The sequence below is a fragment of the Acomys minous genome (assembly GCF_964271855.1).
Source record: "Acomys minous genome assembly, chromosome: 17".
Lineage (NCBI taxonomy): Eukaryota > Metazoa > Chordata > Mammalia > Rodentia > Muridae > Acomys > Acomys minous.
This window is the reverse complement of record NC_140500.1, coordinates 51,835,669-51,854,566: the sequence shown is the minus strand read 5'-3', so window position 1 is coordinate 51,854,566 and position 18,898 is coordinate 51,835,669. Positions and strand designations below refer to the sequence as shown.

The 18,898-nt window shown below is 46.7% G+C and overlaps 2 protein-coding genes across 2 annotated transcripts in view; both read right to left on the bottom strand.

The window, feature by feature from the left end:
• Positions 1–336: 336 nt before the first annotated feature.
• Positions 337–10,499, bottom strand: MRPS25 (mitochondrial ribosomal protein S25). Its single transcript, XM_084764960.1, has 4 exons — positions 10,201–10,499; positions 6,656–6,762; positions 1,153–1,240; positions 337–712 (listed from the first exon to the last, which is right to left on the bottom strand). Exons 1-4 carry the CDS (start codon positions 10,332–10,334, stop codon positions 526–528), a joined length of 516 nt encoding a protein of 171 aa, XP_084621086.1. The 5' UTR covers positions 10,335–10,499; the 3' UTR covers positions 337–525.
• A 4,546-nt stretch (positions 10,500–15,045) lies between these two features.
• Positions 15,046–18,898, bottom strand: part of RBSN (rabenosyn, RAB effector) — a 32,102-nt gene continuing 28,249 nt past the window's right edge. Inside the window, exon 12 of the mRNA XM_084766480.1 lies at positions 15,046–18,690. Within this exon, the coding sequence (XP_084622606.1) occupies positions 17,545–18,690 (1,146 nt within the window). The 3' untranslated portion in view covers positions 15,046–17,544. The remainder of the gene's footprint in view (positions 18,691–18,898) is intronic.

The following is an 18,898-nucleotide window of genomic DNA, read 5'->3' as shown; positions in this document are numbered from 1 at the left end:
TACTACCCAGATGGCATCTTCATTCTCAAGGCCAGAAAGATCCCTGCTTCAGCCACTACAGTGCCACTGGCATTCCCCCACCCACGTGGACTCCCCAGGAAGCAAGGCTTTAGTATACTGTCCACAGGTATGCTTTGGACTGTTGGGTAAGTACATCCACTCTGCCAGCTACATTTGGCTTACCAGTAACAGTAGCCCTCACAAGTTCCAGAGTAGAGACTGGACAGGGGGCAGTTGTAGGACTGAGACAATCATTGATAGACTGCCTTATACCCTCTCAGCTAAAAGCTTTCTGCTTCAGATGGTCTTTGTACCAGCAGGACCAGACTTACCATATACAGGAAGACTCAATCTTTTATTGACATCTGTTCAGCAGCTGGCAACCCTGGACTTCTCTCCATTTCCTTTAAATGGGCATGCAAGCTGGTCTTTCCATTACAGAGCATTCCATCATTAGTGGTACAAATATAATCCATCTCCACCAGTCAGATGGCAGCAGTCCATCCCAAATGGCCTTCCTTAGACCTAAGAATTAGCTTTCAGAGCAGCTTTGTACTTCCCTGTCATCTCCTTGGGTAAGGGCACCAGGCCAGGACAGGGCACCTGACCTTCCACTTCACACATGCACTCCCGCAGGCAGTATTTCCGGGGGCCAAAGTTGGCTGGATGAGAGCGCTGCTGTTTCTCCAGCTCTTCCTCCCTGAGGGTCTCCCTGTCAAAGAACACACACAGTAGCAAAGCATGACCAGGGGCTCCAGATTATAGGCAGCCTCTTCCATATGAGGGGAAAGGTTCTGAGAAACAGACCACTGGAGCATCCCACAGGAACAAGGGCAAAGGAGCCTGGGTCTTCAGAGACTTTCTTGGCTTCACTTCCTTTCTTATCCTTACTCATTCAAGAAGCAGAAAAACTTAGGAACAGGAGCAAAGCTTCCCTTTAGCTGTATACATGTCAGGGCAGGGGTAGCCCTTGTCCACTGTCAAAACTAGGGAGTGAACAAGAGATTTAATAACTCAGTGACTTAGGCCTGAACTTATCCTGCACAAGGTCTTGTTATGAACGGGCTGGAAAACCTTCCCTCTCCTACCCCCTTACATCCCCATAACTCTTAAATATTTTAGGGCTTATGTCAGGTCAACCCAGCAACTCACTCTTTCTTGCCCAAGATTTTCTTTATGTGCTCCATGATCTCCTTATTACTCTTGGTCTCCACGTCTACCAGGACCTGCTCCCCAGAATCTGCAAACAAGAGGCATAAGGGCAGGAGAGCTGAGGACTACTCGGTACTTCTCAGCCTCAAAAGGCTGGGACTGCCAGGTGTGACACATACCAGTAGCCTCATATGGTAGGATGATTGACAAGTCAGAACGAGCATAGTCTCCAATTTGCTTTTAGTAGTAGAATTCAATACTTTTTAAAAAAAAGTTAGATTATATATATGTGCATCTGTACACAAAAGTGTAGGTACCTGAGGAGTCCAGAAGAGACTGTCATACCCCAAGAGCTGGAGTTTAGGCCACTGTGAGCTACCTGTAACCAACACAGACATGCCCAACAGCAGACATACCACCAAATGGGACAGAACCATACCCAAGACCAAATAAACCCTCTAGGGCAACTTTTCAGCAATGATGGCAAGAAACTGTCAACGTAAGCTTTTTCATCAAACACTACAACTGACTACTCACATGCAAGTAAACATTAGGAAAAAGTTAAAATGAACTACAGCTGTAAAGCTGCTAATGTGTATGTTCATCCTTGTGGAGGACAGAATAAATCTGTGGAGTCATTCAGTGTCCTCAAGCGCCAAGTCCTCTAGCTGGCCTCAGCTAAGATGTTTTATAAAACTTGAACAGGAATGTAGCTCCTCAGACAGTGCTTTCCCTACATGTGGAGGTCCTAGGATCTGCCCTAGCATGGCAAAACACCACCACCACCACAGGAGAAAGTCTTAATAACCTTACCAAGGAACAAAATTTTTCAGGCATGATACTTAAAAGAGTAATCATAAAGTTACTTGAATGTAAAATTCCTTACTTTCTGTTGTAGAAATGGTACTCTAAGCCAGGGGATAGAAGAAAATACTTGGAATGCACATATATCTGATAAAGGATTTCATCAGAATAGTTATAAATTCACAACTCATTTTTAAAATTAAAAAGAAAACACAATAGCTAATGACAAGCACATTTTTAGAAAGCAATCAATATTATTAAGAAAATATACAGTGGCCAAATCTTTTAAGAGCAGACAACAGAATGCACTTGTAAAGAGGCTGGTTAACTCAAACTCCAACACTATTTGTGGAGGTGCACAACGCTACTACTGCCTAGACCAGTGAATGGAGACAAAGGAAACTGCCAAGATTAGGGAAGAAATGTCATGCTTTGTTTGAAGATGATGTGTCTGTTAGTAAAATATTTAAGCAATCCATAAAATCATCAGAAATGATGTCAAATGTAAATACAAAACCCAATTGCACCAAAACACAAGAAAATGAAATGTTGAGAATACTAAAAGCATCTTCATTACTGTAAAGATGGTTCATATTTCAGTGTGACAAAACTATAGCCAGCTGTGGAGGAATGCTGAGTGACTGTATCAACAATCAATTAAGCGCTGTTTAGCCAATCAGCTGGGCAGAAGGACAGGAAGTGGAAGGCGAGACTTCCTGGAGGGGAGGAGAAAGTTTGATGGTTGGGGAAAAGACGGTTTTGGGGTTTTTTTGATGGTTGGAGGAGGATGGTGGGGACTTCCCAAGGACCGGCCCAGGGGTAATAGTGCCAAGTGCTTGGAATATATGTATGTTATAAGGTTTAGAGTAGTTTGTTTAGTTTACGAGTAGATTAGAATCAGTTCAGACTCTGCCCGGCAAAGTGCTGGCAGCTTTAAAGTACGTTTCAGTCTCCCTGTGTCAGTTATTTGCTTTGTAGGCTGAAAGGATACAAAATACTGTAACAGCCAGCCTTTTTCTAGAAACTGGGAAGCATCTTCAAGTTTATATAATCTCAACATTCAGCAGGCCAAGGCAAGAGAACCACAAATTAAGGCAAGTAAAGGACCTAGCATAACTTGGGGATGAGGCATAAGATAAATTTGGCACCCAATTTCAATATAACGCTATGATACAAAGATAATGAAAGTTCAGAAATTTATATAATAAAGTAGCTTTTGTTTATGGTAAAACAAACAACTGGGATCTGGTGAGATCACTTAGTGTTAAGGGCACTTGCTCTTCCAGAGGATGAGGAAGGATTTGGTTCCAGCACCAATACAACAGCAAACAACCATCTGTAACTCCAGTTCCACACTCATACACATACGATAAATCTTTTCAAAAAGAAGCATACAATTGACATTTTAACCAAAACAACTCAGTAGTTTTAATAATGCAAACCCTGTTACCCACTCACTCACAGTCACTATCCCCATTGCTGGCTATCGCGTCAATGCTACCTCTTTTGGAAGTTTGCTGGTTTACCAGGTTGATTTTGGACAAAGATACTAAGGATATCCAATGAAGTACAGCATGTGTGTTCAATAGCTGGGCATCCTCAATGCAGGAAAGAAAACCAAAAACCTCAATTTGAACCTTGCCTTTAGCACACAGGAAAGAACTTGGTTGTGTATCACAGGCAGGGTGGAGAGAGGCACTACTATACCGTCAATCATGAAGACCCGCGTTAAGATCCCAACACTTACAGGAGGGCCATGGCACCCCTATAGTCCTAGTTGCAAGCAGGGTGGAAGTGAGGATTACTGAGGCTTGCTGGCTTCCAGCCAAAAGCCCAAGCCCCAGGTTCACGGAAGAGACCCTACCTTAAAGGAAAAGGCAGAGTGACAGAGGAAGACATCCAAAACCCTTGCTGGCCACTATATGTGCACACAAGCACTTGTGCCAGCACATACCAATAATACAATTTTAATAAATGTATCTCAGGCTGGGAAGATGGCTTAGCATTTACCATGCTTGCAGAGGACTTGGCTTTGATCCCCTGCATGCACATGGCAACTCAAAAATACCTACAACCCCACTTTTAGAGGATCTTGCCTTTGCTGGCTGCTGCATACATCTGGTACACACACACACACACACACACACACACACACACACACACACACACACACAAAATCAAGCAAGCAAGCAAGCAAATCCACATAACATAAAGTATCACAGGAGCATAAAAAGTAGTAATACACCTCTAAGAAAAAAAATGAAGAGGGGCTTTGGGGTAAGCAGAAGCATCATAGACCAGCCACAAGTCTGCTAAACAAGAAAAAAAGTGAATGACCTAGAATCGATACAAATTAAAACCCTTTTCAAGCACCTGACATGGAAGCTGGGAGTTAAAAGGCCACAGACCTGGAAGTTACCATACACCCACTGTCTCACACAGAACTATACTCAGGAGACTATACACAAAGAACAAGACAGGCCTGGCCTGGTGGCACATTCCTTTAGTCCCAGCACTCCGGAGGCCGAGGCAGGTAGATCACTGTGAATTCAAGGTCAGCCTGATCTACAAAGTGAGTCCAGGACAGCCAAGGCTACACAGAGAAAGCCTGTCTTGAAAAAACCAAACCAAACCAAACCAAACCAAACCAAACCCAAACCAAACAAAATGCTGCTGGAAGTGAAAAGTGACTTTGCAGATATACTCAACTGAGTATGACTTGAAAACTGTGTTGCAAATTCCTGATGGTATTTGCAGGTGGGACCTCTAGGAGATGACTACGACTGAATGAGGTCATGAAGGTGAATCCCAGGACGGCAGCAGTGACTATGTGACAGTGAGAGTAAGTCCCAGCTTGTTCTCTGGTCAGGTTACACCCTCTGCCCTGTTGTCACACAGCAAGAACATGCTGTGTAGTTGGGGCCTTTCACCTGATTCCCCCTCCCCAGCTTCTGTTATCTGTTGCCTGTGGCTGTTCATTCCCACTACAGAACCAAAGTGTTCCCCTGGAGTGAGCACACCTCTCTCAGTGCTCTGTCACCATCTGCAGCTCTTTTCACCCAGATTCCCTTTTCTAGGTGTGGGTCTGGCCAATTTCTCTTCCATCCTCAAATCTCTTTCTCAAGGTCTCATGCAAAACTCAACAGATGACTGGATGAGTTGAGAGACTGACATAGGGGAAGATGCTCAGCTGCAAGAAATCACAGAGCTCTCCAGGCTAGGAATCCTAGCACTCAGGAAGCTGAAGCAGGAGCCGGGAGTTAGAGATGCCTGGTAATATAATGAAACCCTATCTCTAAAAAGATAAACCGGATGGGATGTGGCTGGGTGGTAGAGCACATGCTTAGTACCCGAAAGACCCTGGGCGCTAACCTTAAATTATCATAAAAAACAATAAGTAAAAGGTTTTTGGAAAAAAAATGTACCAGGCTCTTCTCAGCCCTCCCTGCATTGTGTTATGGTTCCTAGGGGCCAAGATACAGTCCTGTGGTATAACTGGTCCTTCCTACAGGATACATGGCTGGCAGAGGGACCACCAGCACAAGCAAATGGCCTTACTATGTCATGGCAGAAATTTGAGGGCAGCTCCATATCCCAGTTACCTACCCTGCTCCCAGCCAGGGACAGGCGCTTTCCTCCCACTGGCTCAACCATCCAGAAATGGAAAAGGAATTTTCAGATATTCAGAGGCAAAGCAGGCAGGCATACACCGCCATATTGAAATCAAGCATTTGAGAGGCTCAGCCAAGACTGCCACAAATTTGAGGCCAGTCAGAACTACACAATCCCATCTCAAACAAAAAGTCCTAACCTACTGCCCCTGCAGAAAGAGACTGAATGCCAAAAGGAAATATCTTGGTTCTATCCATGCAATTGCTCCGTCACATAGCCAGGGATAGTTGTGGCTCCAAGCTGCAACATTTGCCCAGCAAGCACATCAAGGTCCTAAACACAAAATCCTGTGACTGCCTTCCTTCACCACAGGACTATCACGCTGCTTTCCTGTGTATTCTATCTCTCTCACGAACAGAACAACCCTACGCCCCACCTCATAAAACATGGACAGACAGAGCAAAGCTTTTTGCCCATGGTCTCCTTGACTGCCCAGCACCTGGCCCAAAGCTGCCCCTCAGGACACTCCATATGTACAACACATACAGATGAATAACGGTCCTTCTACTTTCTGTGGCACTTTCTACCTATTTTATTCATAAACCAAGAAAGGGGTGCTAGTGCCTGGCACCAGGACAAGCAAGTAGGGCACCAACAAGACATCTGGTGGAACCAGAAAAAAGATTGTGGTCAACATGATGGGTACTAAGTGCCTGAGGGCCAAATCCAGGCCTAAAGGATTCTTGGTTTGGGGTTTTTGCAGTACAATGCACACTCTACCTCTGAGCTATGGACAAACATCTCCAGCAGAAGACCCCAGCTTTCATTCTGTAAGCTCACAGGCAAAGAATGAAGACACAGAAGCACAGAGCTGCAAAGGAATATGGATAAACTGGCCTACATGATAGGTAGAGGACAAAACGGAGATGAGCTAGAGAAAGAGAGGTGAAGGAGCTGGATCAGATCTCAGTAGCCGTTGGGTAACCGGCATGGGATGCTAAGGCCACAGCTGTTTAGATAGCTCAACTGCTATCTCCACACAAAGTAACAGGGAAAAGGACAGGCAGTCCTTCTATACCTCACTCACCTAGATAGAAGCGCAGAAAAGGCGATGGTGTCATGTTCTTAAACAGCATTATCTGCACCCAAGGGTTCTTATACTGGATCTGAGGGATGTTGAAAAACACGAATTTCCTGCAAAAAGCAAGAAATGAACCCCTGTGCATCTCCATGTCTGATGTCAGAGAACTACAGATCTCCAGCTCCTTTCAGCTTTGCTGATTCCAACACACTTCTTTCTCTTAGGCTGGTTCCACACCCTGTTAGCAGTTCTCCTGGGTTGGTATCCGCTGGCATCTCCAATATCTTAGGATCTGCAATGCAATCTAGGCTTCACCTTTACAGCTTCAAACAATGGGCTCTCAGAAACATGCAGGGACTGTCCTCCCAAATGTCTGGCCCCAATAGCTTTCCTTAACCCCTTGCTGTGTCCTTCTCGACTAACCCAGAACCACGTGGCTGAAGCTGTCAAGTTCTTCTGCTAGGTTAGGCAGAAACTTGGTCCGCTCCAAGACTGGCTGATGGTTTCTAAGCAGAGGAAATCCATCAGGCTTATTTCTTTTACAGAATTTGTTGCAGGATTAGCAGAGTGTCTTGACCTAAGGATCAAGTAGTAACTCTCTTTATTCCATTTACCATAAGGCCTTTCTTTTGACTTTTTATCTCCTAGAGCATAGAACATGGCTCCATCATTACATTTCTGGTGCTCTTTTTCTCCTCAAATTGTTCAACTTGTATTTCTCTTTGCCCCACTTGCTCCTTTTCATTGTAGATCTGTATAACAACACAAGACAGTCAATACTAGGCTGTCTTAAAATCTCTGTCAATGCTAATCCAAACCACTTTAAGTAAGCTTCTGGAAGATTTTTCCAACAAGGGCAAAAAGCAGCCACATTTTTTCCCCAAAATATCACAATGGTCTCTAGGCCAGCTGCTAATATTTTTCCCCTCTGAACTCTCTTGAGCTGGGCCCCCACAGTTCACATCATCCTCATTACCACTGTCTTCCATGATCCTCCTAGGACAGTTCAGCAAGCCTCACTTAAAATGTTCAAATGTGTTTCTAATCCAAAGTCCCAAAGTCTTCCACATTCCTCCAACAAACATCATAGTCAGGCCTATCACAGCAATACCCCAGAGTCCTTGGTACCAACTACTGTTTTAGTTACTGTTCTATTGATGCGATGTGAGTTTTCATGACTAAGGAAACTCTTATAAAAAGAAAGCATTTAATTAGGGACTTGTTTATAGTTCAGAGGGCTATTCCACTATCATCATGCAGCGGGGTGTGGTGGCAGGCAGACAGGCAAGGTGCTGGGGAAGTAGCTGAGAGCTTACATCTGATCTGCAAATTACAGGCTGAGGGAGAGGCACTGGGCCTGGCATGGGCTTTTGAAACCTCAAAGACCACCTTTAGCAACACACTTCCTCCAACAATGCCATACCTACTCAAACCAGGCCACACCTCCTAATCCTTCTCAAACAATGCCACTCCTGGCTCTGCATGCTGAACCCTCACTACCCCAAACCTGCCTACTATAAGGACTACTTGGCTGTCTGGCTTCACAGGGGGCTCAAAAGGCTGACAGGAAGTGCCCATGACAGGTAAAAGCCAGCTATTTCTATCCCTGGTTCAGCCCTAGTATGTCCAGCCTGAAGACCCCTGCAGGCAGACCCCTTGGTCTTCAGGCTTCAACAGATATTCTTTCTCTCACTTGTCCAGCCTAGGCTGAGGTCCATGCTTTCCCTCACTCTAGGTTTCTTCTTCCCATTTCTATCTACACCTTTGCAAGCAATCCCTTAACTGAGGCTCCTCAAATGCCCTCACTCAAAGGCTTCCTGTTCAGATCCATGGAACAGAAGCTTGCCTTCAGACATTCTACCTGGCTATAGATCTAGGCTTTCTACTTCTAGTCACATGACCCAAGGCAGGAAACACCTCTTCACCTCATTGATTATGCCAAGAGGTTCCTACACCAGTAGTCCAGATTGAAGCATCTAAAATAATTTCAGGAATGAAACTGACTCAACAGAAAGCCTGCCTGAAATCACTTGAGACACTACTACAATTGGGACAGAATCTGCAATTAAATAAAGTGACAAAAATTAAATTATTAAACATGAATAAAACAAAAGGATTTGTTAAAGCCAAAAAGGAAAATTAATCATATTCCCTTTAGTTTGAAGTCACAGTGAGTATTCTCAGTGTTTAAATTATCAGAGAACTCATGTTCTCTCTGAGCCTTCAGAAATAACCTTCTAGGGAAGACAGTGTAAACAGGATGCAGATGTGGGTGTGGGAAGTGGCAAGGGCTATGAGAACCAATTTCTCTTCCAGCAATGTCTCTGCAAGCAATGTCCAATCCAAAAAATTAAAACAAGTGCTATGGAGATGGCTCAATCACTAAGGTGCTTGCTACAGCAGCAAGAAGATCAAAGTTTGAGTCACAAAACTACTTTAAAAAAAAAAAAAACAGCTAGGGGGTTATGGAGACAGCTCAGCAGTTAAGAGGACTTGTTGCTCTTGCAAAGGGCCAGGGTTCAGTTCCCAGAACCCACACGGTGGCTCCCAACTGTCTCTCACTCCAGTTCCAGAGAATCTGACTCCCTCTTTTGACTTTCGTGGGCACCAGGCATGCATGTGGTGAACATACACACATGGATCTGAGGACAGTTCTCACTGAGGACAGATGACCAAAGTTCAGCACCTACTGCACTCTGCCAGGTACTTTACTCTCCAACACCCCACCAGCACCAGCACCAGCACCAGATCAAGGCACTGATGTGGTGTTACAGCTAAGAAAAATGCGGTCAGAAGTTGAGGGAACTACGCCAAGGTCATACAACTAGTTAAGGATGAGGCCTCAGCTGTGCTTGCTCAGGGCTTCTACCACACAGGCCTGTCACACAAATGACCATGCTCTGCATCCTGAGAGATCCATCTTAAGAGCATAAATCCCTGACAGAGGGGAGTAGAGCCTGAGCCCTCTGGTCCCCTAATACCCAGTCTTTCAGAAAGCCCTCACCTCAGTAGATCCCAGGCTAGCTGATTCTAGCTCTTGGGGTCACTGGACCAGAGAAAGTAAATAGGAGGCAGCTTCTGGCTCTCCTGAAGTCAAGGCATTTGCCACAGGGACCACACTCTCCACCAGAAACTACTCTGTTCTCTCATTCTGATCCGTCCCACAAACCCACTCGTATCTATAGTCCTGGGCCGGTTTCTCCCGCACTGTTGGAATTCCCAGTAGTGAACCCGGCGTTTCGGGTGCGCAGTAACTATTCAGTGAGCACTGAAGGGTCCAAGGCATCGCTCAGAGATGCTAAAGGGTCAGTGGACTCTTTAGTCGTCACCTAGCCTAAGCAGCAGCAAGCCATGCTGTGTGCAGATGCGGAAACTTACCACTCCGCACCCGACGCGTTTCCCGCGCCACACAGCGGCTGGCTTCAGTGGAGCCGCCAGCCTAAGAGCCGCAACTCTTCTCTCGGATGGAGTGGCGCTCGGGTTTCCATCGGGATGGCCTCCACCGCCTCAGCTTCTCTCACTGAACCCCGCAGGGCGTGACCCATACTTACCTGGCGCCTTCGCCCAGTTCCCCGTGCGTGTTGTAGTTCACGGTCATGACCTTCACCGAGCTCTTAAACACCACGTCCCCCCGGCCCAGGTACTGCAGCGTGCGGCGTATAGGGAACTGGCCCTTCATCGGCATGGCGGCGACACAAGCTCCTCAAGCCGCGGACTCGCGCGGCTTCTTGGGAGACGCCTCCCGGCGGGCAGCGCAGCCGCGGGGCAGCCTGGGACTCGTAGTCTTGGCCTGGGCTCTCAGCCGCTTCTGCGCCGAAAGTCAACCGGCCCTTTTGCCCTCACAGAAATCCAGTATCCTCTCCCCAGACCTCCAATTCTGAAACGCAGAGCTGGGCTGATGTAATAAACATGTCAGGCCTTGTTTCAAAGCCCAGTGTAGGAAGCAGCTACATGTCAGGGCTTGTTTCAAAGCCCAGCGTAGAAAATAGCTGACAGTCCAAAAAGCTGACGTCTGACCAGATGTGTGAGTGATAGATAAAACCTTAGTAGTAAGTTCTGACCTAGGAGCAACCACGACTGCAAGTTAGTGATAAGAGTGACGTAGAAAGCTAGATGTGTGAATTAGAGAGGATAAGGTTAAGTTAGTATAAAAACCCCGGGAAGAAGCAGCCAGCTCTCTCGCTGTCACCATGACTACCTGAAATGCTGCCAGCCACAGGGCGCTCTCCCCGAACGGAGCAGACAGACGCGCTGTCAGATAACAACCTGAGAACTGATTCAAGTCGCAGCAGCGAACCTGTTCGACAGATCGTCGCGATATCAGGTCGTATACCCCAATGGCATAAGCTCCCAGAACATTGATAGTATAAGATGCTAAATGCTACTCCTATTAGAATTAAGATAGTTTTAAGAGTATAATGGAATGGTATTGGTGGCTTGGCCTGGGAGCTTTAGCCACTGCCTTTTGTTGTAGTTGCCTTTGTATTGCTAATAAACCTCTCTTGCTAAATCGTACCACTTGCTCTTGGCCTGCCTCCTTTGTTCCGGATTCTGAGTGTAAACTCTCTGCTCGCGACAGCTGAGAAGTCGCTATTCTTTCAAAGGAAAAACAGTTTTGCAAAGGAGGAAAGAATATGTCTTGCTCTGGCGCGTCCAGGACGGCTCTGAAGGACACTACTCAGAGGAAGAGTTTCCTTTTCGCTTGTGAAGTGTCTCTGTGACAGCTACCAATATGTCACTCCGAGCAGTAATTCCTTTTTAAAAAATTAATTAATTTTGGTTTTTCGAGACGGGGTTTCTCTGTTATCTTAGCGGTTCTGGACTCGCTTTGTAGACCAGGCTGGCCTCGAACTCACAGCGATCTGCCTGCCTTTGACTCCCGAGTGCTGGGATTAAAGGTGTACACCACCACAACGGACACCGAGGAGCAGCAATTCTCTTCCCCCCCCCCCACCCCCCAATTCCTTCCCCGTCTCTCACCTTACTCTCCTCCCCTATGTCTGTGTCAGGAGGGGATCTCCTCCTACATGATATGGTCACAGCCTATCAAGTCTCATCCTGGTAGCCTGCTTATCCTTTCTCTGAGTGCCACCAGGCCTTCCCACCAAGGGGAAGTGGTCAATTATGGGGCACCAGAGTTCATGTCAGAGCCAGTCCCCGCTCTCCACTAAACTGTGGAAAAATGTCCTGTCCATTGGCTAGATCTGTGTAGGGGTTCAAGGTTTACTGCATGTATTGTCCTTGGTTGGTGCAGTAGTTTGAGCAGACACCTCTGGGTCCAGATCTTCCCATCATGATGTTCTTGTAGGTCTCTAGGACCCTCTGGATCCTCTTATTTCCCCAAGATTTATTTTTATCTTAGTTCTGCCTATGTAGTGTCTGTACACTACATGCAGAACCCACAAAAACCAGAAGAGGGCGTGGGGTTCCCCCCCCCCCAACCGGACATTACAGGTAGCTGCGAGCTGTGGGAGCTGGGAACTGAACCCAAAGGCCTCTGCAAGAGAAGCCAGTGCACTTAACTGCTAAACCATTTCTCCAGTCCAGTACCCTGAAATTTTTAAAAATCATTGTTTATGGGTGAAATGGATTTTTCTTCGGGCTTCTCAAAATTTTTTTCTTTGTGCTTGCTGTATGTAGTTTGACTCAGACATGTAGAGTTATTTTAGTTATTTGTCCTGTTTTGTGTTCTCTGCGCTTCCTGGCTCCAAATGTAGCGTTGATTTTTTTCTTTGGTTGAAATAGGTTTTACATGTTTCTGCCCCCCTCCCCTCATTTTAAATTTTGCTTTTTACATTTCAGTAGGAAACTTTTGCACTGACTTCCCCAGCTTCATGGATGACCTGATAAACCCATTACAGAAATTTTCATTTGTTAATCTTTTTAGTATTTTCTTTCAATACTTAGTGTTTTTTTCTTTTTAAACCTCAGCTCACATTATCCAACTATTCTGGGGGGTGTCCTGTGTGCACATTTGGAGGCTGGGGGAAGAATAGTGTCCTGCTCTATTTCTGCCTGTTTGCTTGAGACAAGGTCTCTCACTGACTCTGAAGCAAGGCTGGTGGCCAGCAAGCTCCAGCAATTGGGACTGTAATCCACACTTTTGGAGTTATAGGTATAGATGACCTCACCTACATTTTCACATGAGTGCTGGGATCCAAACCCAGGCCCTCATGTTTGTGCAAGCATTCTTACCCACTGACCCATCTCCCCAGCTCCCAACTGTTTTATATCTATTTACTTAATGAGTGTTATGCCTACATGTATGTGCATCACTAATAAGCTTCAGCCAGGACTACATCTGTCTGAAAAGATGAAAAAAGTAAGCTTCTTGAACATACTGCAAGAGTGCAGCACGCACAACAGTCAAAGCACCTGCTATCCAACTGTTCTTACATGCTGTCTGCTTCTATTAGTCTCTGTAATACACAACTTGCAGTAAATTTCCCATTTAATTCAACATTAATCTAATTGTGTTGCTTACCTTTTAGGATGCTTGTAACCATTTGTGAGACACTGGCTATGTGGGGAGTAGAAATTAAGGTACCTAAGTCTCTAGTGTGAACACTGCCATAGCTGTAGGTTTCAGAAGCTTGGAGTTCTGGCTGCTCCTCTGCAGTCGTGATCCTCTTACTATTGACCCTGGATTGCTGGGGAAATACAAGGTATAGAGGGACATGTTCCATGATTTTAGGATGTCTCAAGCTATAGCCTTCACATGTTTAATTCCCTACTTCCCCCTCAGACAAAGAAAGCTGCATTAGATTGGGGTGCCAGGGCAGTATATTTGCCCCAAGTTTCTCCATTTGCAGCAGCCTCTGCTAGGATGGTTTGGTTACAAAGAAACTTTCCCTTCCTCTGCCACAGCCACAGGAGGAGCTTTCTTTGTGCTTATTAGAACCGATAAGGAACAGCTTTTGCAGAAAGCAGGGCCTTGCTGTGTCTAGCAGACAGTCACCCTCCAGGACTCACTAAGGCTATCACAGGTCACGTAGACCTGTGATCCCACAAACTCTCAAGACTGAGGCAGAAGGATCACAAGTTCAAGGCCTGCATGGGCTACAAAGTGAATTCAAACTCAACCCTAGGAACTTAGCAAGACCCTGTCTGAAAAATAAAAGGCCAGAGATATAGCTCAGTAGGAGAGCATGCCTGGTATGTGCACGGCCCCATCCTGCAACACCAAACAGAAAAGCTACCACTGTCATGGCTTCTGCTGCAACCATCAGATCTTGGCTGACGCTGGACTCACCCCTGCAGGTGTTGGGAGGGAACTGAGCCCTGAAAAAGTTTCCTAAGGCTTCCAAGAAAGGTTACTGGTTTCATTCTATCTAGCTGCTCCTTGTGAGACCTTCCAAAGGATGTCTCAACTAAAATCAGAAGGGATAAGCTAAAATTCTGTTAGGCTCCTGAAGAGGCTGCAGGTCTTTAAGCCTAGTCACAGAAGATGACACTACATCCGAAGGAGAAATCCAGTGTCCCAAATAAGACAGCCCTGGGCAGGGTCCCAGAAGTCTGGCCCACAGTGAGCACTGGATACAAGGGCCCTCCTCCGCCTCCAGGCCCAGGTGAAGTCCCTGTAGAAACCCACTTAGCTGTACAAAGCTTCTTTCCAGATTGCTCATCTGCTGCCTTTTTGGTGACAACAGAGGCTGAGCCCTCCCCCTCTCCACCATTCCTGAGCCAGCCCAAACCTGCCTAGGTACTGATGGCAAAGTGAGTTCTGAGTTTCCAATCTGTCCTTTGTCAAGTAACACACCACAGGCCTGTTGGCAGAGCTGGAGGAAGTGTGGTATGTGCCAGTGTCTAGCACAAATGGAAGTCCCAGGTTTCCCCACCTCTCTGAGCCTCAGTTTCTGGTGGCAAGTGGGGTTAGGATTGCAAAGGGCCCTTAGTATGTTAGGAGGAGACACAGGCAAAGCTTCTAAGAGAAATGACAGCTTCACATGACTGCCACTTACCTTCAGTTTCTATGGGAAACAGGGATGATGGGACTGGACAGGGATCTGGGCTGTGCTTTTGCACAGCAGCTCTAGTGCCTAATTTGCAACGTAAGAACATGAATTTGATCCTCAAAACCCACAAAAAAAAAGTGGTGAGCATGGTGATATGTATTTGTAACTCCAGGGCTGGGGAGGTGACTCACCTGATTGGAGAACTTTAAGATGAAAAACCCAGTCTAAAAGAAGGTGGATAGCTTTCCTAAGACTACTACCCAATACTGTCCTCTGGCCTCCATGTGCAAATGCAAACATGCACGCACACACACACACACACACTCTCTCTCTCTCTCTCTCTCTCTCTCTCTCTCTCTTTCTCTAAAAAGGGGATGGAGGGATATTTTAGGCACACACAGCCACAAACATGTTATTTGTTTTAATAAAGGCCTCACATAATGATATTTTATTTTTTTAATAATAGCCTCTGATACAAGGTCCTAGTGTAGTGCATGCGTGTCAATGACCATCTAGGTGACAGTCACCATGACTACAAGCACACCATGTTCCTCCAGTCTGACCTAGTACAGAGACCAATTCCACAATTTGCATCGCATGGCATAGCTATGCAACATGGCTCATGATGATTTAGAAAGACATTTTAGCATCTGACAATAAAGACATAATGAGTGGTAAGTGCAGTGAGTGAGGCTCCGGTTCCTAGTGTGTTAGAAGGGGACAAAGCCTGAAGCCCTTCCACATATGAATAGGACCTATATCTAGGGGGTCTGCCAACAGCCTATCAAGGGCATGCTCCTTCACTGGTGAGGTGGAGCTGTTTTGCCTGAAGGACCCCAGGAATCATGACTTACTCGCCCGAGGTAAGAACCTGGCATTGTGGTTACCCTCACAGGCCAACACCCACTGCAAACCAACCTTGACCTGCATGAATTGTGAGGATTGACACAGCCATGGGGTAGACAAGTCTCTCTCGTCATGTCTGACTTACAGAACATGGCTGAAGAGGAGTTCAGTGAGAAACCAGTAAAACCTCTGGGATCTAAGTTTACGTGGCTTAATATTCGGTGAATTGGGATTTAAAAAGTAGTTGTCAAAAAGCATGTGTTTTCTCCATTGTCTCAGTCACAGACTGCTACCTGGGGGTGAGTTCAGGAAAGGAGTACATTTAGTGAGACACCAGCTAACTAAGAAACCTCGACTCATAAGAAAAGTAACATCTACACAGTCATATCACCCTGAACACCTGATCTGTGTCAGGAAAAGTGATGGTAGGAACCAGTATTCAACTTGATTCTATGTAGAGGGCTGCCTCCTCTTCTGTCAGACAAAAGCAGACCAAGCAGGGTAGATATGCTGGGCAGGCCTGGAACCTTAGGGTAACAGCATCTAGAGCCTGGGCCTTGGGAAGAAAGGACACCTTCCCCAGGTAACATAGATGCCAGGCTGCCTACCTCCCAGAACAGCCCATGACACCAACAGAGCTGGCAACAGACTGGCACTGGTAATCCACTCATAGGCCAGTAAACATCTGTCAATAAAACCCAAAGTGTCTTCTATTACCTCCCTCTTCAACTCTTTCCATAGCCCCATACAGGCCTTTCTATCTAGCCAAAACCCCAACAGGTACTAATGAATTGGGATTAAAGCTGTCAAAGAGATCTTTGCACCCAGATGCCACCAAATGGATCTTCACTAGAATGTGACAAAAGAATTTCAGCTTGCATACCAGTAACCAACAGAAGCCATGGCCCAGACTTAGCTAAGGGGTAAAGTGACTAGTGGTCAATTATTGTCCATTAACTAAAAGGTATCACTGAAGAAATAGCCCAAAGCTGAGCATACAATGCCATCTGTCCATCTATCTGTTCCTGTAAACCAATGCACTAAGCTACATAACTTCCCTTTCTGCCTTCTATCAGAGTTCAAGTACTTCAGGGCTGGGGAATGATCTAAGACTGTGCCTCAAATAGTTCCGTTTGAGTGAGAAACTCAAAGGAGTGAGAAAACATCTCACCAGTTTCCCAGGTCAGGATGAACCACAGGGAAGAAGGCTGACTGGAGAGCCTTGGAAGCTACTAGATTTTACCTCCTGATGCAGAAGTATTCCATCTCCTGCCAATGCTCCACAGAAGCTTCCTGGTCACAATTCTCAAATCACACCACAAGCCCTTGAATGTGACCTATAGAGTAGTCATTCTGCCAAAGCCCTGGAGGGAGGTTTCCAGAGAACAGACAACTGTTCAGGTAGAAAATTCTCCCAAACCATAACATCCACCAAAAAGTTGATCACTCTTATCTCATAATCAAGCTCACATTGACACCATCCTCTGCCCCCGCCCACCCCTCCTCACATCTGGGACATTTACTTCCTTTAACTGGGAGGGGACAACACTAGCAGTCCTGCCATCCATAAGAGTCATGGGTTCTCCTTGGGTCCAGACCTTTCTCTTCACAGCAGCAACTTCCTCCACATCCAGGAGACAGCCCAAGCAGGGAGGAGGTGATGGGGAGCAGGCAAATCTGAACAGACTTCTGCCAAAGCCCCTGCCTGTCTTGGCTACAGGAAGGGGCCTGTCAAGGGCTGCCCTATAATACTGCATACTGACCAAGAACAGTCAGCAGGAAATGGACTAAGAGGTGCCCAGGAGCCAACAGAGCTGCACTGAGCTGTTTCTCAGAAATAAAATGGTAAAGTCCCCTGAAAAGAGAACATTTCATTAAAAAAATAATAATAATAATACAGAAAACCAGCAAATGAATGCTGATTTTTTTTCCTGTTCTTGTTCAGCTATAGTGGAAATGCCTCAAAGTACACAGCAAGACACTACTGTTAACAGCCCTCACCTGTGTGCATCCCGATGCCCACCCATCTGCTCCTCTTCCTCCTTGGTACCCTGCTGCTCAAAACTTTGCCTGGTCCCTACCCACTGCTGTCAGCTAGGGCCCCCCCTTCTGCTTAGCCAAGGTGCACTTCAGCTCCCGGAGGTTCTCCGTCAGCACCTCCACCTCATCCATTCGACCGCACTGCTTGGCATCAAAGATGTAAGCCTTGATGTTGTCAATCTGCTGCAGGAGCAGTTCCTCCTCAATGTGTTCCTCAGCCTCCATGCCACTATCACTGTCCACCTCAAAGGGGTTTGTGCAAGGGTAATCTTCAAAAGGGTTTCCAGGGACAGGTGGGCTGGAAAGCCTGGGACGGTCATCCTCTTCAAAGGGGTTGGGTGCTGGACTGTCTGAGTCAGTAAAGGGATTCCCTGCCCCTAACTCTGCCACCTCCTCTTCCTCAGCATCTTCCTCAAAAGGATTGTACTCTCTGGTGACAGCAGCTGGACATCCCAGGAAAGCTTCTGCAGCAGCAGGGCTCGCAGCACCCTCTGTAGGGCTGGAAAGGTCTTCCTCATCAAAGGGGTTGAGAGAGGTCTTATCACTTTGCTGTGATGTGGTGCTCTGGAGGAGTAAGTCCTGGCCAAGGGCTGGGGGCCCAGACCACAACTGGATGGGTGCTAGCGCTGAGCTAGGTGAAAGGGTATCAGGAGCTGTGCTGTTCTGAACTGGGGAGGAGTCCCGATCCAAGGAATAGGCAAGATCAGGGTGAGGCCCTCGGCTGGGCTCCAACTGGAAGGGTATGACTTCTCGGAGCTCTAGAACACGAGTCCGTGTGTGCATGGATGCTGCCAGGATCTGCTCTTGTTCTCGGTCCAGCTCCCGCTTGCGGAGCATCTGTAGCTGCTCCCGCTGAAGCTCCTCCTCCTCGGCCTGCCTCCGGGACAGCTCAATGGCCTTCTCAGTCTGCTGCTGGTCATACTCATCCTGCAGTAGCCGCAGGTTCTCTTGAAGTGTGCGCACCTCATCTGTGCGGCCTGCAGCCTTGGCCTGTCTGATGAAGGATGTAATGTTGTAGATCTGCTGGAGGAGAGGGTCAGGGTCTTCACTCTGTCCCTGACCTTCTGACAATGGGAGCCAGCCCTCGGCCTTTCTCAAGGGAGCAGGGATGCCTCGGAGAGACCTCACTTCCCCATTGGCTGCACGAGATGCCAAACCACTCTGCCTTTCTTCAAGCTTCCGCTGGGACTCCAGAGCAGCCTGCAGAGACAGCACACACCACCAGGGTCACCCATGTCACCAGACCAATAGTCCTCCCTGTTTGCCACCCTTTATGATCTCAGAAACACTAAGATAATTCAACTGCTGAAACAAGGGCAGGCTTAGATTTAAAAACATGAAACAATGTAAGTTGAAAAGAGTTGGAGAACTTAGTTTCACTGGCTGTCCACTTTTCTTTAACTTCTAA

Coding starts and splice junctions, on each gene's coding strand:
- MRPS25 (XM_084764960.1), bottom strand. CDS start 10,334: ATGCCGATGAAGGGCCAGTTCCCTATACGCCGCACGCTGCAGTACCTG. Junction 1,241..6,655: donor TTTTCTGCGCTTCTATCTAG/GTGAGTGAGGTA, acceptor TCTTGTTTGCAG/ATTCTGGGGAGCAGGTCCTG. Junction 713..1,152: donor AAAATCTTGGGCAAGAAAGA/GTGAGTTGCTGG, acceptor GTTCTTTGACAG/GGAGACCCTCAGGGAGGAAG.